General features: G+C 37.4%; 1 protein-coding gene across 1 annotated transcript in view; it reads left to right on the top strand.

The window, feature by feature from the left end:
• Window positions 1–22,380, top strand: part of LOC110139734 (NXPE family member 2-like) — a 31,196-nt gene extending 8,816 nt beyond the window's left edge. Inside the window, exons 3-6 of the mRNA XM_020897773.2 lie at window positions 12,500–13,233; window positions 18,785–18,846; window positions 21,260–21,472; window positions 21,845–22,380. Coding sequence (XP_020753432.2) covers window positions 12,500–13,233; window positions 18,785–18,846; window positions 21,260–21,472; window positions 21,845–22,380 — 1,545 coding nt within the window. The remainder of the gene's footprint in view (window positions 1–12,499; window positions 13,234–18,784; window positions 18,847–21,259; window positions 21,473–21,844) is intronic.
• Window positions 22,381–23,325: the final 945 nt, after the last annotated feature.

Genomic DNA, 23,325 nt, shown 5'->3' with positions numbered 1-23,325 from the left:
TTGAATTTGTTCTTTTTTTCATGTATAACTCATTTATAAATTAAGTTGTTATTTTAAAAAAGAAGAAAGTTACCAAATCAATAATCTAATTTCTACCTTAAAGAGCAAGAAAAAGAAAGCAGAAAGAAGGAAATAATGAACAGCACAGTAGAAATCATTAAAATTGGAAACAAATACAATGGAGAAAATCAATAGAACAAAAGTTGGTTCTTCAAAATGATTAATAGAATTGATCAAACTTTAACCAAACTGATATTGAAAAAAGAAAGAGTAGGCATAAATAGCCAATATCAGAATTGACAAAAGACAGATTATTAAGGAAATTACAGACATTAAAGGATAATAATGGAAAACCACAAGCTACTCTATGAGTGTAAATTTGACAACTTAGATAAAATGGATGAATACCATAAAGTACCAAAAGTCACCCAAGAATAAATAGATGTTCTGAATAGTTAAAACTCTTCTGAAAAAGAAATATCTAGGCCCAGATAGTCATTTTACATGGCAAAATTCTATCACATACTTAAAAAGTAAATAACACTAATTTTATACAGTCTCTTTTTCCAAAGGATAGAAAAGAATGGAAAACTCCCAAATTATCTTATTAGGCCAACATTACACTAAGGCCCAAACCAAAGAGTACAAGGAAATAAAATAGCAGATCAATATGCTTTGTGAACACATGTGCAAATATCCTCAACAAAATATTAACAAATCAAATCTAGCAATATATAAAAAGAATAATATACCATAACCAACTGGATTTTATCCCAGGAATACAATTGCTGGTTTAATGTTTTTAAAAATCAATCAAAATATTCAACCATGTCAACAGGCTACCGAAGAAAAAGATACTTGATCATATCAATTTATACAGAAAAAATTTGACAAAATTCACATGTCATTTATGACAAAACCTTTAGCAAGCTAGGGATGAAAGAGAACCTCTTTAACCCATTAAATTACATCCCTAGCAAATATAGAGCTAACATAATTTTTAATGGTGAAAGGGATTCTTAACCCCTGAGATCGTAAAGAAGGCAAGGGTGTCCATTTTCACCACTTCTGTTTAACATCATACTGGAAAGGCTATTGTAGGAAGAGAAGGAAAAGGAAGTAAAGCACATGTTCGCTGGAAATGAGATAAACCTGAACCTATTTGCCCTATTTGTCCCAGACGACTTCATTGTCTACATAGAAAATCCTGAAGAGCAGACAAAAATGCCCCCAGAACTATTATGTAATTTTATTAAGGTCATAAGCTATAAGGTTAACACAAAATTCAGTTTTTTTCTATATACTGTAATTTTAGCAATGAAAAATCAGATATAGAAACCCACATAACGCCATTTACAAGAGATTAAAAAATGAAATCCTGAGATAAAATTCTAACAAAATAGGGTAGAATCTATAGTCTGAAAACTTTAAAATGCTGAAAAAAAAATTATATACATAAAAATGTTCACACAGTGTTGAACACATACAATGTTCATGGATTGGAAGACTCAGTATAACTGTCATCACACTATAAATTTAACACAATTTGAAACAAAATCTTCACAGGAATTTTTGTTGATCTAGATAAGATAATTCTAAAATTTATATGGAAAGGCGAAGGAAATAGCACAGACAAAGCAAGTTTTAAAAAGAAGAACAGAGTTGGAGGCCACACTAAAATAATTCGAGACTCGTTATAAAGATACAATAGTTGACACAGTATAGAATTAATGAAGGAATAGACACAAAGGTGAGTAAAACAGAATAGAAAGTCCAGGAATATAGCCATACAAATAAGGTGACTTGATTTTTGAGGGATGTAGAAAGGAAGTTCAATGGAAAAGTGATAGTTTTATAATATGGTTAGAACCACCAGCCATCTGTATGGTAATAAAATGAATATCAACCTAAACCTCATAAATTATACAAAAATTAACTCAAGTGGATCATAGATCTAAATATAAAATGCAAACCCATAAAAGTTTTAAGGAAGCAGATTATCTTAACCTCCTGTGGTTAGTTAGATTTCTTAGATATAATGCCAAAAACATGATCCATAAAATTAAAAAATAATAATACGGGACTTCATCAAAGTTAAAACATTTTTCTTTACAAAAGGCACTGTTGAGAGAATGAAATGACAAGGAATAGAATGGGAGAAAATATTTGCAAATTATACATTCAACAAAGCACTTCTATCTATAAAATACGGTGAACACTTGAGTTAATATGAGTTTGAACAGCACAGGTCCACTTATATGTGGATTTTTTTCAACAGTAAACATGCCAGTTCTACAGGATCTGCAGCTGGTTGAATCCATGGATGTGGAATCAAGTACATGGAGGAGTTGCATTTACTGATTGTAAATGACTATAAGTTATACTTCTAGTATAACTGACACATAGTATAAATATAGCTGACTACAAGTTATATTTGGATTTTTGATTGTGTGGAGGGTTGGTACCCCAACCTCCACATTGTCTAAGGGATGATTGTATAAAAAAGTTCTCAGAATTCAACAGTAAGAAAGCAAATAATTCAATTAAAAATTAGGCCCCCAAACTTGAATAGATCCTTCACCAAAAAGATATAATGGATGGCAACTAAGCAAAATAAAAATATATAATCCATGTGATTTGCCACTAAAGAAATCCAAATTAAAACTCTGATGAGCTGACCCTATGTACCTACTAGAATGGCAAAAAATACAATAAAAGAAAACCCTGCAATTTCAACTGCTGGTAAAGACATGGCATTTCCATTGCTGGTGAGAATGTCAAAAAATACACATGTTCTAGAAAACAATTTGGTTATTTCTTGTAAAGTTAAGGATGCATTTACCATATACATTTATAATTTCTACTCTTAGGTGTTTTTTTGTGGGGCAAGTCTCTCAATTGTAGAACTCTCAACTGGGCCAGTAATTGTTTGTTGTTGAGGGCTGTCCTGAGCATTGTCAGATGATACACCTTGACCTCTACCCACTAGATGTTACAGCAACCTTTCAGCCTCCCCACCCCCCAACACACCCCCACTCTGCTTCAGCTGTGACAGTGTCCCTCAGAGGTAGTCAAAAAAGAACCATGAAAAAGATGCTCAACATCACTAATTATCTGAGAAGTGCAAATCAAAACTACAATAAGGTATTACCTCACACTGGTCAGAAAGGCCATCACCAATAAAACACACCTTGACCCCAATGGAAAATCCACTCTGGAAGTCCCAAGAAGAGGGAGTTCCAATCTTTAGAATCTTCCACAATACCTTTATCATCTGTTAGCCTAGACTCTTATTTAGTTGTTACTGGGATCTATATATCATAAGAACTATAGGATATTTGTTTTTGTAAAGAAATTAGGAAGCAGGATTGCATAGTTAAAATTAATGAGGCCATTGTCAGAAAGAAGGAAACCAAGATGGCTGATTCTCCTTATTTGTTCCCTGAGCTCCTCCAAGTCCTTTAAATATTTAGGTTAGACTTTTTGTTCTTTTTTCTTCTCTTTTTTGACGCTAATTGCCTTCTTTACTGAAAGAATTGTTCTTGATGAAAGGTTAATGGTTCTGGACTTCTGGCCACAGTTTACAGATACATAGTAAAGATAGTCTTTTCCTGAAAAGATAAAAATCTCAGTTCCAGAAATAGCTATCCCTAAAAAGCCTTTTTTCTCTTCTCTATATGGTAATCTTCCTCTTATCTTTTGAGAACTATATGTCATCAGCTCTGTGAAGCCATTGTTTAAAGGAAAAAAAAAGTTTTATTGGGATATAACTCATAAAACATACTACTCATCCATTTAAAATATATAATTCAGTGATTTGGGGTATTAATTATAAAAACTGTGATTAAATAGAACATAGAACTTTAACATTTTGACAATTTTAATGTGTATAACACAATGGCATTAATAGCATTTATAGTATTGTGCAACCATTGCCACTATCTATTTCTGAAACATTTTTATTGCTCCAAATAGAAACTCTGTGACCACTAAACCGCAATTCCCATTTTCCCCTCAGGAAGCCATTTTTAACAGTCTGGGGCCAAGTGTGCAACAATCTCTTTGGAATGCCCTTGCAATTCTACTCACATGTCTTTCAAATTATTCTTTTTGTAATAATAAGTTTATATATTTGTTCTTTTCACTAGATTGGTTTTTCTGGATATGCAATCATATCCTCTCATAATTAGTCAGAAATAATTAATTAAATTAAAATTATTATTATTAAGATCAGTAAAGGCAAAGAATATCTATGCCGTAAGAACCAGTAGACAGAAATCAACACAATATTGTAAAGAAATTATCTTCCAATTAAAAAAAAGAGCCAGTGGAGTAGATCTTTCTATTCACTTATTTGAATTCTAGATAGACAAAAGAATTTAAAAATCCAATCATACAAAATATGAAAAAAACTGGTTCTAAAGTTTGTGTGGAGAGGCAAAACCCCCAGGGTAGCCAAATCAAGAGTAAAGAACAGAGTCAGAAGCCTGACACTACCTGACTTCAAGACTTACTATAAAGCTTACTATACTGACTGTAAATAGTACATGATCAAGACAGAATGATATTAGTGAAAGAATGATGAACCAATCAGTGAGACAGAGTAGAGACTCCAGAAACAGACCCACATAAATAAAGTCAACTAATGGTTAACAATGGAGTAAAGACAGTCTTTTCAGTAAATGGTACTGGAACAACTGGTCACCCATCTATGTTTAAAAAAAAACCTAGACAACTTTTCTAAAAATGAACCACTGACCTAAATGTAAAATGTAAAACTATAAAATTTCAAGAGATAACAAGAGAAAATGATACTGACTTTGGGTATGGAGATGACGTTTAGATATCAGAGCAAAGGCACAATCTATAAAGGAAGTAATTCATAAACTGAACTTCTTTAAAAATAAACTTGTGCCCTATGAAAGGCAAAAGAATGAGAAGACAAGTTGCAGACAGAGAAAATATTTGCATAAGACATATCTGATAAATAAATGTTATCCAAAATATACAAAGAACCCTTTCTTCCCCTCTAGGATTATTCGGCACATTTACACGTGAGAAAAGTTAGAAACCACTTGATATGTATGTAATACACACACAGAGTAACTGAAGCATCATCCTTAGAATTTGAAATATGAACCTTAGATAAAGCTGTGGCTGCAGATAGCACATCAATTTCCAAACTGAAAGATCCTCTTATTTATCTCAAAATTGCCACGGGAGATGCTAGTTGTGCAATATTAAACATCTTCTCCTAAGGGAACACTCTACCATTGCTTAAACATGAAATTTATCTTCACACATATCCTTTGCCAAACCCATTTGAAAAGCCATTTATTTGGAACATTTATTTGATCAATCTAGTTTGTAGCCAAAACATCTTCTAGTCCTGTAATCAAAATTTGGAGCATATTTTCAAGCAGAGCCGGATTCTATACACTAAAAGATAAATATGAACTAAAACTTAGTAAGACAACTCACAGTAACCACATCAAGATGAAATGTTCACTGTTAAAGTAGGTCAAAATTGTTTATAAAAAGCACAAAATACATATACATTAAAAAAAGACTTAATGGTAAAAAATAAACCAACTAAGCTTTTTAATTTTTTCCCTTCTTGTTGACCAAAGAATTTCTTCAGTGTGTAGAACAATTTAGTGGTTAAGACTACAGGTTCTAGAGTCAGCCTTCTTGCATTTGAATCATACTTCCCACCACTTACTGGCTCGCATCTCTGGCCAAGTTATTTAACATTCTCAGGGCCTCAGTTTCACTTTCTGTAGAAGAGGGGAAGCAGTTCTACTAGCTTCAAAAGGTTGTCATGAGGCTAACTTAGAAAATCCAATTAAATCAATTAGGACAGCATCCTTTTATAAGCATGCTTATTATAAGCAAATGTTTTCTATGTGTTGACTGTTTTAATTGTTTAGAATCCAATTCTAACTGGAATGCAAAATTAGGAAGTCAAGAAACACCTGGAATAACAGGCAAATTTGGCCTTGGAGTACAAAATGAAGCAGGGCAAAGGCTAATAGAGTTCTGCCAAGAGAACAGTCATAGCAAACACCCTCTTTCAACAACACAAGAGAAGACTCTACACATGGACATCACCAGATGGTCGACAACGAAATCAGATTGATTATATTCTTTGCAGCCCAAGATGGAGAAACTCTATACAGTCAGCAGAAACAAGACTGGGAGGTGACTGTGCCTCAGATCATGAAATCCTTATTGTCAAATTCAGACTGAAATTGAAGAAAGTGGAGAAAACCACTAGACCATTTGGGTATTACCTAAATCAAATCCCTTATGACCATACAGTGGAAGTGAGAAATAGATTTAAGGGACTAGATCTGATAGACAGAGTGCCTGATGAACTATGGATGGAGGTTCATGATATCGTACAGGAAACAGGAATCAAGACCATCCCCAAGAAAAGAAGAGCAAAAAAGCAAAATGGCTGTCTGAGGCCTTACAAATAGCTGTGAAAAGAAGAGAAGAGAAAGGGAAAGATATACCCATTTGAATGCAGAGTTCCCAAGAATAGCAAGGAGAGATAAGAAAGCCTTCCTCAGTGATCAGTGCAAAGAAATAGAAGAAAACAACAGAGTGGGAAAGACTAGAGATCTCTTCAAGAAAATTAGAGATACCAAGGGAACATTTCATGAAAAGATGGGCTCGATAAAGGACAGAAATGGTAGGGACCTAACAGAAGCAGAAGATATTAAGAAGAGGTGGCAAGAATACACAGAAGAACTATACAAAAAAGATCTTCATGACCCAGATAATCATGATAGTGTGATCACTCACCTAGAGCCAGACATCCTGGAATGTGAAGTCAAGTGGGCCTTAGGAAGCATCACTATGAACAAAGCTAGTGGATGTGATGGAATTCCAGTGGAGCTATTTCAAATCCTGAAAGATGATGCTGTGAAAGTGCTGCACTCAATATGCCAGCAAATTTGGAGAACTCAGCAGTGGCCACAGGACTGGAAAAGGTCAGTTTTCATTCCAATCCCTAAGAAAGGCAATCCCAAAGAATGCTCAAACTACTGCACAATTGCACTCATCTCACACGCTAGTAAAGTAATGCTCAAAATTCTCCAAGACAGGCTTTAGCAATACGTGAGCCATGAACTTCCAGATGTTCAAGCTGGTTTTAGAAAAGGCAGAGGAACCAGAGATCAAAGTGCCAACATCTGCTGGATTATTGAAAAAGCAAGAGAGTTCCAGAAAAACATCTATTTCTGCTTTATTGACTACGCCAAAGCCTTTGACTATGTGGATCACAATAAACTGTGGAAAATTCTGAAAGAGATGGGAATACCAGACCACCTGACCTGCCTCTTGAGAAACCTGTATGCAGGTCAGGAAGCAACAGTTAGAACTGGACATGGACCAACATACTGGTTCCAAATAGGAAAAGGAGTACGTCAAGACTGTATATTGTCACCCTGCTTGTTTAACTTATATGCAAAGTCCATCATGAGAAACGCTGGGCTGGAAGAAGCACAAGCTGGAATCAAGATTGCCAGGAGAAATATCAATAACCTCAGATACGCAGATGACACCACCCTTATGGCAGAAAGTTAAGAAGAACTAAAGAGTCTCTTGATGAAAGTGAAAGAGGAGAGTGAAAAAGTTGGCTTAAAGCTCCACATTCAGAAAACTAAGATCATGGCATCTGGTCCCATCACTTCATGGGAAATAGATGGGGAATCAGTGGAAACAGTGGCTGACTTTATTTTTCTGGGCTCCAAAATCACTGCAGATGGTGATTGCAGCCATGAAATTAAAAGATACCTACTCCTTGGAAGGAAAGTTATAACCAACCTAGACAGCATATTGAAAAGCAGAGACATCAGTTTATCAACAAAGGTCCATCTAGTCAAGGCTATGGTTTTTCCAGTAGTCATGTATGGATGTGAAAGTTGGACTATAAAGAAAGCTAAGCACCAAAGAATTGATACTTTTGAACTGTGGTGCTGGAGAAGACTCTTGAGAGTCCCTTGAACTGCAAGAAGATCCAACCAGTCCATCCTAAAGTTGATCAGTCCTGGGTGTTCATTGGAAGGACTGATGTTGAAGCTGAAACTCCAATACTTTGGCCACCTGATGTGAAGAACTGACTCATTGGAAAAGACCCTGATCCTGGGAAATATTGAGGGCAGGAGGAGAAGGGGATGACAGAGAACAAGATGATTGGATGGCATCACCGACTCAATGGACATGGGTTTGGGTGGACTCTGGGAGTTGGTGATGGACAGGGACGCCTGGCGTGCTGCGATTCATGGGGTCGCAAAGAGTCGGACATGACCGAGTGACTGAATTGAACTGAACTGATTATTAATGTATTTAATACCATTGTAATTTCTCACTTTGTTTTCTAATTTTCCATTGAAGTCTTCCAACTTAAAAAATTCAGGGGAGATTAGGTACATCTTGCTTATATTTCCACATGTCTCCATAGTTAACACAAGGTTGGGTGCATAGCATGGACTCACTACGTATTTTATGGAAGAAGGGAGGGAAGGAAAAAAGAGAAATGAAGTAGGGAGGAAGGGAAGGAGGGTAAAGGAGGAGGGGAGGAGAGGAGAGAAGAGAGATGGGAGAAGAGAGGAAAGGAGAGAAAATAAGGAATATAAGAAGTGAAAATGTTTAGTCAGGAGTAGAAAACCAGTAATAATATGTATGACATGGTTTCATGATCTGGAGTAGAACTCTTAATAATTTCACAGGTAACTTGACTGTTTTTTATCTAAATCTACTTTTTTGATGCTTTTGATATATATGTACAATCACAGTTGTTTGGATACATTATAGATGTGTTTTTACCTGTGGCTCATTTACACTGATGTGTGGCAGAGGCCAACACAATATTGTAGGGCAACTGTCCTCCAAAACTTTTTTTCCAAATATTTTAAAGTATTTACTTCATTTGGTTTATACACACACACTGAAATGTATGAGGGAAAACACAGAATGAAGCATACATTCATGTAAACAGGCTAATTCAAAGTTTAGCTTTTCAACTTATTTACCTTAGACCCATCTTCAGCTTTCAGGTTGGTTGGGGTGGTGAGGCCTAAAGCAGCTTCTGAAATTTCTGAGTGGCTCTAGTCAGTACAAGATAGTTCTAATAGTCTTGAGTTATATATACAGTATACTGAGGCCATCAGATGTCTCACTACTGGATCCTCCAAGCTGGCTCAATGACCAGGGTCTGCCTTTGAGCACTTTGTCAGCAGTCAACTTCATGACTGCTCTGACCACATCTGCTTCATCAGCCCTGAAGTCACTCAGTTCATCAAGGACACTGGAACCCAAGTATTAAGAAATTTTTTTCCATGGGTAGATATTGACCAAGCCATTAGGTGTTAAATTTGTTAATTTGAAACTGCTCTATGTTACATGGCAGCTTGGATGGGAGGGCTGTTTGGGGGAGAATGGATACATGTTTGTGTATGGCTGAGTTCCTTTGCTGTTCACCCAAACTATCACAACGTTGTTAATTGACTATACCCCAGCACAAAATTTTAAAAAATTTCTTTTTTGTAAAAAGTGCTACAATTGGGACTTCCTTGGTGGTTCAGTGGCTAAGACTACAGCTCCTAATGCAGGGGACATGAGTTTGATCCCTGGCCGGGTTTTGAAACTAGATCCTATGTGCTGCAACTAAGACCCAATGCAGCCAAATAAATAAATAAACAAAATAAATATTTTAAAAGTGCTATAATCTTAATAAGAAGTAATAAAGTTGTTATTTGATTTATTGTTATCCAATTTAAGATTAAAAAAATTGGGAGGAGCGATTATTTACCAGATGGTGAAATTATGATCATATATGATAATAAAAAAGAATGAAAATAATGCAATAAAATGTAAAAATAAATTCAAAACAGGTAATAATCCTGCTAATTTAACTAAATCCAATTAGAATGATTATAGGTAGTCTAAGTGATCTAGTTTGGCTGACTAGATTCTTCCTTAATAAAATAGTTGATTTTTCTCTTTGACTTAGTACCTGATAGAGTTAGTACAAAGGTACTTGTTTATAATTTGAAATGACATATTTTTCATGATTTTCCAATAGTACTAATTCCTATAGAATCAATACTTTCTCAAAGTGTTGCTCTCTACTGAGAGGGTATTTTTATTCAATAAATAAACATTTTATTTTGTTTAAAAAATAGAATTAAATATTTAGAAAATGAAAGTGTGGAGAACAAAGATTAAAAGCGATATAAGTATATCACAAAGGAATTTTTCAGTGCTTTTACAGTAAACATTAAATACTTCTAAAAATGTCAAGAAGTGACATTTGCAGATAAATTTTTTTTCTGCAAAACTGAGAGATTAAATGTTAAAAAGTTTGTTATATAAAAACTGATGTACCAAGAAATTAAAAAACATTGAAATCAATGAAATCAAAATAAAATATTGAACAAAGGAAATAAACTATACGGAAGAGAAGAAACACATTATTTCTTATACAATATTTGAGAGAAAATAAAGTTGAAGCACAACAATTAGTTTAATACTAATTAAAATAAATGTAATTTAAAACAATAGTAAGTCTCCATTTTCACCTGTCAACTTTGCAAATAGTTTTAATGACAATGTTTCATAATTTAACCAACAGTATTTAAAGTGATGAATTTTGTAAGGGAAACTTAATTAACTGAGATATCCAACTCCTTTCTCTTAGTGAGCAAACAGCTATCCAAACTCCTCAGTCAGAAGACAGATTTTGTATGATTCTTTTATTCAGTCCACAATCCAATTATTAGCATATGAAATGCATGCATGCGTGCTAAGTTGCTTTATTCGTGTCTGACTTTTTGCAACCCCATGGGCTGTAGCCCACAAGACTCCTTTGTCCATGGGATTCTCCAGTATTCTTGCCAGGAGAATGGAGTTGCCATGCCCTCATTTAGGAGATCTTCCCAACCCAGGGGTTAAACCCACATCTCTTATGCCTCCTGCATTGGCAGGCAGGTTCTTTACCACTAGCGCCACCTGGGAGGCAGAATATGATATATGTGATGTTATATATTGTTTTGGCATAACTAAATCTCTTGTTCCAGAAAAATCTTTGACTATAGTTGCAGTGCTGCCTAGTCGCTCAATCGTGTCTGATTCTTTGCAACCACATGGACTGTGCCCCTCTGTGGAATTTTCCAAGCAAGAATACTGGAGCAGGTTGCCATTTCTTGCTCCAGGGGGTTTTCCTGACCCCACAATCGAACCCGCGTGTCTTGCATATCCTGCATGGCATTTTTATGGCAGAGGGAATAAGACATCTGAGCTTGAAGCCTTTCTGTATAAATATTAAGCAGCAGTTGACTTAAAAAGCAAAACCAAGTAAAACAAAACACAAACAGGAGTGGTTTCCAACCCTGGCTTTATCCATGTCATTTTAGGCTACAGCTAAATGTACTTCCTTGAGGCCTGAGAGATTCCTGGGACCTGAATAGACTTTAAACTGGTGGTGATGTTTCTTCTAATTACCTCATTGTCCCGCAGAAAACATGTGTTCATTGTCAGCTAAACAAACTTCTGATTTGATTAACTGTGTCCTTCAGTACTCTTGTTATGGAGCAGTGTACTTAACTCACACTTTGCTGCAATGTGGTGTGCCAGCTAGTCTTACATATTGCTGGTGGCAATGAAAACTCTTATCTTGAGGATATATATTTGACAGTTAAGAATAGAAATGTTTATATTTTTTGGTTGACAGATAATCCAATAATGTATGATCTAATACGCCCATCCCTAGGAATCCTTCAAAGAAGTATCCTATGTTTGAAAAGTTGGAAAATATCCAAATGTAATGTCAAATGGAAATGAATAGTTATAATCCAACTGTCCAGTGTCACTGGCCACAGAATTCTTTTTGCATCCTCTTGACAGAGTATCATGCAACCATTAAAACTTATCATGAAAATTATCTAACAATATTAAAATGTTTATAATCCATGGTATTATCTGCAAATATGTGTTAGTACTATATATTTAGTATGATTACAGCTAAATGAATTATATGCATGGAAGGAAAAAGAAAGAGTGGACATAATAATTCAAAAACACCATAAAGAGCAAAGCTTAGGTAAGATCATATTTTTAAAAACATAGTGTTTTCCATATTGCCTATAATATGGCTATATGATTTTCATAAAGAAAAGTAGGCCAAGTGAAGAGTTGGTAAAGGGAAATACTTCAATAGCCAATCATTTGGTAGTATAAAATTATTTCATATATTTAATTTTTAAGCCAATGACTTCTAACGGAAATCATCAGCTTCCTTAGCTACCAAGCTAAGGAAGTCACATTTCATGGAAATTAGTCCTGTGATTCCAAAACTGAAAACTAGTTAGAATCCATTTTTCATCTGTGTGATTCTATCAATTGAAATATATATAAACTAACCCATAATAGTTTATTTTGAAAAGCAAGCCATATTATTTACTGATAATATATCCTTTTTTCAATACTTCAGTTCTTGTTCAGCTTGAGAAATTCTATTTCTCTGGATCATTGGAACGCATTCAGAAATTCCACCTATCCGGAAGCCCCACCAAATCCAGAAATTTCACCAGCAGAGACTGAGCTGAGGATAAAGAGGATCGTGGAGAAACTAGACCAGCTGATCCCACCCAGACCCTTCACCAACGTGAGCTCCACCACCAGCGCCGCACACAGCAGAGCCAGCCTCCTCAGCCCTCGGGACACGCACTGCAGGGGGGACCGGCTGGACATCCTGCTGGAAATGAGGGATCGCTTGGGACGCAGGAAGGAATATGGCGGGGATTTCCTCAGGGCCAGGATATTTTCCCCAGCCCTGAAGGCGGGTGCTTCAGGAAAGGTGACAGACTTCAACAACGGCACCTACCTCGTGAGCTTCACCCTGTTCTGGGAGGGCCAGGTGTCCCTGTCTATCCTGCTCATCCACCCCAGTGAAGGGGTGTCGGCTCTCTGGAGGGCCAGGAACCAAGGCTACGACAGGGTGATCTTCACAGGCCAGTTTGCTAATGGCTCCTCCCCAGTCTTCTCTAAATGTGGCCTGACCTTTAACACCAGTGCGGAACTCTGTGAGTACTTGGACTATCGCGACCAGGAAGCCTTCTACTGCTTGAAGCCTCCCCAAGTTCCCTGTGAGGCGCTGACCCACGTGACCACCAGAAATGCAGACATTTCCTATATTAGACAGAAAGAATGGGCTCTTTTTGACAGGTAAACAGCCTTCAAATATTATTGATACAAAGAGGGAGACTTAGGTTCAGACCAACTCTGCTTAATAACTTTTCATAATCAAGCTCCCTTAAGTCAATTGTGTTGACTAGGTTATAATCAGAGTCAGTGGGGATGGTAATATTTTAACAGGGTCCCAAATAGGTCACCTCCTCCACTGTGGTTTTAGGCATCCTGAACTATTTGTAAAAAGAGTGTAACCCATGAAGCAGTTTCTATAGGCCTATAGTTCTCCATGGCTTGTCATAGTTTCAGATTCAGTAATTTTCTGGAGACTAACATTTTCTATGATGTATGCCATGAGATGCCAATCCTAGAGAGTGTTAATAGATGCTATGCAAAAACAAAAACGAAAACAGAACAATGACCAAAAAACCCCAAACAAACCAACAAAAAACCCACAGGGAGTGAATGTTATCATTATTTGGTCTACCTCACCCTTTACATCAAATGACTCACCAAATCCCATGAATTGTACCTTCCAAATACTTTCTGAACCCAGCCATTTCAAGCCACTGCTGTTCCCTCTGTCCGTGTATAAACTATCATCCCGCCTCAGATTATTGCAGCAATCTCCAGAGATGTTTCCTTGCTCACAGCCTGGTTTCCTTCCTATCCACACTGCATTCAGATCAGTGTTTTAGTTTTCCTTGCCTAAAATCCTTAATAAGATCCCATTCCTCTAAGGATGAAATCTAAACTCTTTAGCATGTTTACAAGGACTTGTCTCTCTCTGAAGCCACTTATCTCAACTTTCAGCTACCTTGTTCTCTGTCAGTCAAATTGAACTCCTTTAATTATACAAAAGGACCATGCTGTCTCTCAGCTCTGGCATTTCACGAGCCTGCATCTAAACATCATTTCTGCTTTGTTTGGGTAAACTTCTGCTGCTGCTGCTAAGTCGCTTCAGTCGTGTCTGACTCTGTGTGACTCCATAGACGGCAGCCCACCAGGCTCTGCCGTCCCTGGGACTCTCGAGGCAAGAACCCTGGAGTGGGTTGCCATTTCCTTCTCCAATGCATGAAAGTGAAAAGTGAAAGTGAAGTCGCTCAGTCCTGTCTGACTCTTTGAGACCCCATGGGCTGTAGCCTACCAGACTCCTCCATCTATGGGATTTTCCAGGCAAAAGTACTGGAGTGGGTTGCCATTGCCTTCACTGTTTGGGTAAACTGTTAGTCCCATATTCTTCCATTGTATTCTATTCTCCCCCAATCAAAATGCTCATTACACTATTAAATTTCAGATAAATATTTTATATCCTCTGCCAAGCTGTAAGCTCTGTGACCCAATAACTGTGACTATTGGGTTGGCTAAAACATTCATTTGGGTTTTTCGGTAACATCTTATGGAAAAACCCAAAAGAACCTTTTGGCCAATCAAACTTTGTTCGACATTCATTCATTCAATTTGTAAATAGTTCTCACTTTCTATATTCCAGACATAGCTCTAGGTGTTGAGAATTTAACATTCTGGGCTGGGGTAGAAAGACAACAAAGACATTTGGAACATAAAGTCATCAGAATAAGATTTGAATGTGATAGTGAATGTTATTTTAAAAGCATGGTCAGGTAAGTATCTTGAGCAGCAACCTGAGAATGGGTTACTTGAACAGAACCTGAATGAAGTGAGGAAGTGAGCCACGTGCATTTGAGGGGGACACTATGTCAAGAAGGGGACTAGAACCTGAAGCAACAGGGTGTTGGAATCTTCCAGGAACATGAAGGGGACCATTGAGGCTGGAATGCAGTGAATGAAGGAAAAAGGAGTTCCAGCAAGTACGTAGAGCCTATTGACTTTAATATCTATTCCTTCAAGTCAGATAGAACACGAAACTCTTCCCAAAATTATTTGATTATAGACCACCTACTTAATGGATTATTTTAAGGGGTTGTGGTTCTATAGTAAATGCTGCTGCAGAATGGCCTTGGTTTTCTAAAACATGTTCAGAAAAGTAAGTTGAATAGCATAATATCCTGGAAATTCAAGTTCAAATCCAATTCAAACTTTATGATGACACAAGGGGAGGGGGCAGGATACAACAGACCCTACCTGGCTATAAGGTTTCCCTTCCACGCCTAGGTCGCCTTTAATTCTTTTTGTTTTCCTGGTCAAGGTTTGAAAAAAATCCATTGATCTTATAGCTCATCCAAAAAAGCCTGGACTTTTTCAAATAAATATTATGCTAATAACTAAAGGACACATAATCATGGAGACATAAAGGCCTAAATAATCACAAAAGCGTAGAGACCTCCCTGCCTTGAAGGTCTCCAAACCACATCTCAACTCTATGCGCAGAGATTACCTGTGCTGATTCCATATTTCCTGTTCACTATATCTGCTCCCTCTTGAGAAAATGGTCCTCCTTGCAGTTTGGGATGGAGGAGCTCTCCTTGCACATTCTCCTGTCTGCTCTCAGGAATGCTAAGTTCTGGGTCTGGCAGGTCTGCAGATCTGTATTTTGGATCTAATCATACTTCTCAAGTGAGCTATGTTCATGACAATAATCTGCCTGACTCCATTTTACTTCCCAAAGACACATTTACTTCCTCCATACCCTGCTCTGTTCAAACCATTTATCCCTCCCTCCCTCACCACACACCCCTCCCCTCTCCCCTGCCCATTAATGCATAGAAGTAGAGATATGAATCTGTTCACATGTGTAGTTGAGTTCATAGCTGATTCCGAATCCATGAACTCTCATGCATCATTCTCTCACTAAGATCAAGGGCCCCTTCTCAGGCCCAAGCAGGTTCTGTGGCATCTTCCTTTCCTAGAAGTCCAGGGACTAAGCCTATTTCTCTTTCACTTGTCACATAATATTAACAGATACATTTTCCTACCAAGGTCCTCTCTCCCAACACTGGCTGCAGAATCAGATGCTACCTCCTCAGATACTCAATTCTTCGAAGTTAAAAATAGGTTTTTTTTCTTCTTAATTTAAGAGTTTTATTGATAACCATGATGGAAATATAAGTAAAGGGGTTATCGTATGAGAAGACATCATACAGGCAACAAGTTGTTGACAATTCTTTCCATTTTTGTTATATTTCTATATTGCTATCAAATTCATTCAATCCTTCTGTGGGTGGAAGGGACGATTATAGACTCCCTTCTGAAATGTAATACACAGACACACTCAAGAATACTAAGACAAGGCACACCGAAATGAATGTCTTCTTACCACGAGTACATGTTTTTAATCCTAATTTTAATGGCCCATCACAGTTTGGCTTTGGTAACCAGATTTACAAGGTAGCCAGATACTGGTCTCTTTTGTCAACTTCAAACTTACCTGGAATGGATGTGGGAAAAGCAATGTTTCAAGTTTCCCATTGAGACAAAGTTTAATTTGTGCTACAGGTAAGTCTCACAGGATTCTCAGTAAGATACTCTGGAGTGACTATGCCCATTTCACTTTTGTGGAATTTAATCACAGACATATTAAAGAGCTTGGCCAGTGTAGGCTACATCTAGTAAGTGGCAGAGTCAGAATTGGAATCCCAATGTACCCTATTCTGGTTACTTCCCTGGTGGCTTAATGGTAAAAGAATCTGCCTGCCAATGCAGGAGATGCAGGAGATGCAGGAGACATGGATCCAATGCCCGGGTTGGGAAGATCCACTGGAGGAGGCAGTGGCAATCCACTCCAGTATTCTTGCCTGGAGAATCCCATGGACAGAGGAGCCTGGCAGGCTATGGTCCATAGGGTGGCAAAGAGTTAGCATGACTGAAATGCCTTGGCACACATGCACAAGCCCTATTCGCAAGGAGATAATGGGGAACAGGAAATTTCCTGGGGGATTTGTGAAGGAGAAGAGTGTATGGAGGAGAGGCTGGATAAGGTTTTATCTCTCCTCCTGGATAAGGAGGAGTCATCTTCCCGTGACTTTCCATCATCAACCTACAGTTGACGACCTTGGTTCTTATCCTGTAGGTTGGTGATGGGAAGTCATGGAAAGATTTTGTGTAGAGGAGCAAAACAGGCAGCATACAGGATGTATTTAGGTGGGATAACCCGAAAGGGCATAAAGACAATATTATAACAATCTAGGATGTAGTTCTCTGATGTCCTTGTATCAACAGCATCTGCATCACTTGAGAGTTTTGTTAGAAATCCATATCTGTGGACACCACCCCAGAACTATTTTTCTCTAGTGTTATTGAGGTATGATTGACAAATAAAAGTTGTGTATTATTAAGGTTACAACATGACGTTTTGATACATGTATGCATTGTAAAATTTCCCAGGTGGTGCTAGTGGTAAAGAAACTGACTGCCAATACAGGAGACATAAGAGAGGTGGGTTCGATCCCTGTGTCAGGAAGATGCCCTGGAGGAAGGCATGGCAACCCACTCCCACATTCTTGCCTGGAGAACCCCATGGACAGAGGAGCCTGGTAGGTTATATAGTCCATGGAGTCACGGAGAGTTGGACACAACTGAAGCGACTTAGCCAGCATGCATGCGTATGTTGTAAAATGATTACTAAAATCAAGCTGATTAACATATCCATCATCTCACATAGTTTACATTTTTGTCTTTATGGTGAGAACACTTTATATCTACTTTCTTAGCAGATGTCAAGTATACACTGTTATTAACTATATTCACCATTCTGTACATTAGATCCCCAGAACTTAGTCATCTTAAAACTGAAAGTTTGTATCCCTTAACCAACATCTCCCCACTTCCCCAACCCTCAGCTCCTCAACATTTTATTTCTGTTTCTATTCTCTCTGTGCTGTGCTTAGTCACTGAGTCTGTCCGACTCTTTGTGACCCCATAGACTGTAGCCCACCAGGCTCTGCTGTCTGTGGGATTTCCCAGGCAAGAACACTGGAGTGAGCTGCCATTTCCTTCTCCATATCTGGCTTATTTTATTTAGCAAAATTGTCTCTAGAGTCATCCATATTGTTGCAAGTGGCAGGACTTTCTTAAGGCTGAGCAATATTCCACTGTACATATAAACCATATTTTTCTTTATCTATTTATCCACTGATAGACACTTAGGTTGTTCCCATATCACGGCTATTGCCAATAATGCTGCTGTGACCACAGAACTACAGATATCTCTTCAAGTTTGCAGAACTCTTATATCAGAAGCTCTGAAGATGAAGCCCAGCGATCTGAGTTACAACAAGCACTCTAGATGATTCTGATGCAAACTTGAATTAGAGAAGTACTCGCCTAGGAAAATATCCATGAAGGACTAAATTACTATGAGTGCTAAATGTGGTAGAATGTGGTCAAAAATAATTTGGATGGTAAAATTGAAGAGATTTATACTTGATTAATTGCACATACAAGGTGAGTGACTCTCTGCATCTCTGGATTCCTATCATTAGCAGGAGAACAGTTTTACAGAATCCTGGCCTGTTTACTTTCTGCATAATATCTAAAATATATCAAAATAAAGAAAAAATGTATTTACAGAGAGTTGAGAGTGGTTTGATCTTTCTAAGTCCCCTGTGATCTGTTCTTACTTTAATGTCTCAACTGTTATCAGGCTAATTTATTTTCTCGTTTCTTGAAGGTCCAACGTGGGGGTTGAAATAATGAAGAACTTTGCCTCCATCAAGGTCTTAGCATGTGGCAGTAAGTCTATTGTGTTAAAAATTTATCCATTTAATGGATATCCTTACTTTAAGAGATATTTATTGAACATTAACCATTTCAACCTTTCATTTCCTGGGATAAATAGTATTAATCATCTTGGGCTTTGCAGAAGGGGTTTCATTCTTGGAAATTATTTTCATATAAATTTAAACCAATTTTCATCTTGAGCCAGCTATAAAAGGGTAGGCAACCCTTCATTTCAGCTGCTTTCTCTCAAAATGTGCAGGTTATTTGTATTTGTATTTCAACTTGGGATTTGTTCCTGAAAAACCAATAATTGGGTACTGGTGAAAATATCTCAAATGAACTAGAGCTTAGAAACTTCTTTGATGGTTTCTAATCTCTCTTTCAGCCAAACCATCTCAGTTTATAGTTGTATAAACTAAAATTCCTGTGGATTTCTTTCAGTTTTTTCACATACACTTCAGTGGTCAATTCAAAGCCATCTCAGTTATCAAAGTGATGTTTCTGCTATACTGAAATTAAAGTGAACTTCAAAGAAGCAAATTACTTCCATTTTAACAGTCAATAGGGTATACATCTATCCACTGCCCTTTTCTCATGTATTCAGAAAATGTTTATTGAGGACCTACTATAGGCAAAGAACTTTGCTAAACCCTGTGGGGATATAAATAAACCAGAAACCCAGATCTAAAGCTCACGGGCTCTGGGTGAAAGATGAGATTCCTTCCCTGCCATGGCAACCATCATCCATACCTAATTTTTACATCAATGAAAGTTCTTTGACTCTTAAGGCCAATTAATTTGTAACAGCCCTGCTTGGTTTCCCTCTTGCCTAGATAGTAATTTCTAGTAAAGTCTTATAAGATGGTGTGTTCCTAAACATATATCCCAAATCCGAGCAATGGAGGTAGATAACAAAAAGATGTGGCTTTAAAAAAATGATGCATTTATTTATTTACTGGCTGCACTGGGCCTTCGTTGCTGCACATGGGCTTTCTCTAGTTGTGGTGAACAAAGGCTACTCCTCCTTGTAGTGCGTGGGCTTCTCATTGTGGTGGCTTCTCTTGTTGTCGAGTACAGTCTATAGTAGTTGTGGCTCTTGGGCTTAGTTGCTCCGTGGCATGTGGCATCTTTTTGGGCCAGGAACTGAATGCTGTCACCTGCTTTGGCACATGATTCTTAACCACTGGACCACCAGAGAAGTCCCAAGATTTTTTAGCTTTTAAATTGGAGGATAATTACAATATCGTGATGTGGCTGATTCATGCTGATGTATGCCAAGATGGGTTTTAAAGTGGCAAAGGATAAAAATGGCTCAGTCACACATGGATGGAAAGATTTTGATATGAATCAGGGAGTTCAGCTTAGACCACTTTTAAGGTGGAATATTGGGGCTTCTCAGGTGGCTCAGATGATAAAGAATCCACCAGCAATGCAGGAGACCTGGGTTCCCTCTCTGGGTTGGGAAGATCCCCTGGAGGAGGGCATGGCAACCCACACCAGTATCCATGCCTGGAGAATCTCCACTGACAGAGGACAGAGTCGGACATGACTGAGCGACTAAGCACTGCAAAGTGGAATATTCAGAAAAAGCAGATAGTGTTCTCTTTTTCTGCACTAATCAGACCACACAGAATATTAAATTCAGTTACGGGCACAAGAAAGAAACATTGAAGGAGTTTTCTGTGAATTAGAAAACATGGTTCTGATATATACAGAATAACAAGCAGTAGCCACTTTGTAAATGTGTTCAAACTTTCTCCATGGGTAAGTAGTTTGAGGAAGAGATGTCCAGTCCTGCCTGGCCAGTGTCATGGGAATGATATTCAGTTGGGCTACTGATTCCTGCTTGTTACCACCGCGCATTTCTCCCTCAGTTTTGGCTAGCTGTCTCACAACTGCATGGCCTTAGCAACAACATGAAGCCCTGGGAAACACTGAAAATTCACAAGGGAAAAATCTAACCCCACTCTATGTGTGTGCATGTTCGGTCATCCAGTCATGTCTAACTCTTTGAGACCCTATGGATTGTAGCCCTCAAGGCTCCTCTGTCCACGGGATTTTCCAGGCAAGAATACTGGAGTGGATTGCCATTTTCTACTCAAAGGGATCTTCCTAACCCAGGGGTCGAACCTGTGTCTCTTGTGTCTCCTGCGCTGGCAGGCAGATTCTTTACCACTAATCCACCTGGGAAGCCCCAACCCCATTCTGGGGACTACCATTCATTATTGAGATTATTCAAAAGTGATAAGTTTTAAGTCATCCTTTTAACATGATCTTGTTAAGTAAATATTTGGGAAGAAGACAGGAGAGCAGCAATAGAGAAGGGCGGAGGGGAAGGGGGAAACAGAGGAAGAAAATGAGGAAACTGTCTTTGAAATAATTTGTGATAATAAAAATTGCTGATTGTAGGAATTTTTATCACCAGAGAGTAAGAACATAACAAAATGTCAGCTCGGCATGAAGAGTCCTTTCCCCAGTGGTTATACTCTGAAAAAAAAGTGGATTGCAGCATTTTGTAAACAGAGAGAATTAAATGAAACAAAAACTATAAATGACTGCTTGAAGAGAAAACTTATTTACCTAATGGGAGATTCAACACTGCGTCAGTGGATTCAATATTTACCAAAAATGGTAAAAAGTATGTGTCTTATTTTGAAATTATAGTTGCCTTCAGAGGTTATTTTTATAATGGAAGTCTTCATTTTCCTTTTCTAATGTTAACTATTTTTAAAAATGTGTCAAACATTTGGATTTGAGCTTTTAATCAAAAGTTAAATTTTATCTTTTCATTCTCAAATATCAACATTTTCTTCCTCTTTCTCTATGCTGGTAATAATTTCACAATTTTGTTAAGATTTTAATGCATTTGGTAAAGTTCTCTTCTTCCCATAGGCAGCAGTGCTTTTTAAGTTAGAAGTGATCTTGGTCAGAATTTTATAAATATGTGCATCTAAAAATTATATCATTATTTTCCTTTTGTTAAGAGTTATTGATTTTTTTTCCCCATCAGCCTTAAAATATTTTGATCTTCATGGAGCTGGGCCCTTTAAAACACATGTGCTTCTGGATGCTGAAAGACATATTTTGATTCAGTGGAAAAAGCATGGTCATCCATTTATTACCCAAAGTCTGTTCTCGGTAAAGGATGATAATTATATCCCACGGGAAATTGACCGGATAGCAGGAGACAAGGACACCGCCATTGTTATCACTCTTGGTCAGCACTTGAGACCCTTCCCCATCAAAATTTTTATCCGTAGGGCCATCAACATTCAAAAGGCCATAGAACGACTATTCTTGCGAAGCCCAGAGACCAAGGTGATCCTGAAAACTGAAAACACTAGGAGGATGTTTGATAATGCAGAGATGTTTAGTGATTTTCATGGTTATATTCAGAATCTTATCATGAGGGATATTTTCATGGATCTCAATGTGGGTGTTATTGATGCCTGGGACATGACTATTGCTGATAGCACTGATAATGTCCATCCTCCTGATTATGTGATTGAAAATCAGATCAACATGTTCTTAAATTACATTTGCTAGAGGAAAAATACAGCAACAACAAAAAAACCCAGTGCTAGCCATTCTCTGTAGATGACCTCACTTACACTGCAAGGGTAGTTTAATACAAAATTAAAAAGTTACTGTTGAAATAAACATATTTAAAATTTACCACTTAAACCATTTTACAAGCACAATTTCGTGGCATTAATAACATTCACAATACTGTGCAAGCACCATCATGATCCCAGATATTTTTTATCACCCCAAACAGAAACTTTATATCTATTGATAATAATAGATAATAATAATAATAATAATAATAATAATTTCCCAACTGCTCTTACCCCCAGATAACTACCATTCTACTTTCTGTCTCTATGAATTAAACCATTCTAGGTAGCTCATATAAGTGGAATTATATAGTATTTTCCCATTGTACTGGCTTATTTCATTTAGTATAATATCTTTTGAGTTTCATCCATGTTGTAGCATGTGTCAGAATTTCCTTCCATTTTTGCAGATGAAAAATTCCATTGTTTTATGTATATACACATTTTGTCTTTCCAGGCATCTGTTGATGGGGATATTTGGGTTGTTTCCATCTTTTGGATATTGTGAGTAATACTGCTATGAAGAGGAAACCAAATTTAAAGGATTGTTTATAGTGCTGAGTGTGATGACAGAACAGCAAAAGATCATCATTCATAGTTTAATTTTAGGAAATTTAAGGCCTGGAAATGAGCAGTCTAAATGATTAAAGCTTAGAGAAGTTTAGAGAAAATGTGAAATATAGAAGAAAACCTAGTGGAATCGTAATAGCAGTCTTTGTGCTTAAGATAATTATTTGAAATTTGTTAGCCAGTTGTTCTCTAGATTTCAGTAAGAATCAGGAATCACAGTCCAAACCTGCAAACTCATTGAGATAAACCAGTTAGTATTATCATGTCAATGTACAGACCCTACAAACCTGGCTCTTGCTGATCC

The sequence above is a fragment of the Odocoileus virginianus genome, chromosome 10, assembly GCF_023699985.2.
Source record: "Odocoileus virginianus isolate 20LAN1187 ecotype Illinois chromosome 10, Ovbor_1.2, whole genome shotgun sequence".
Taxonomy (NCBI): Eukaryota; Metazoa; Chordata; class Mammalia; order Artiodactyla; family Cervidae; genus Odocoileus; species Odocoileus virginianus.
This window is presented reverse-complemented; position numbering and strand designations above follow the sequence as displayed.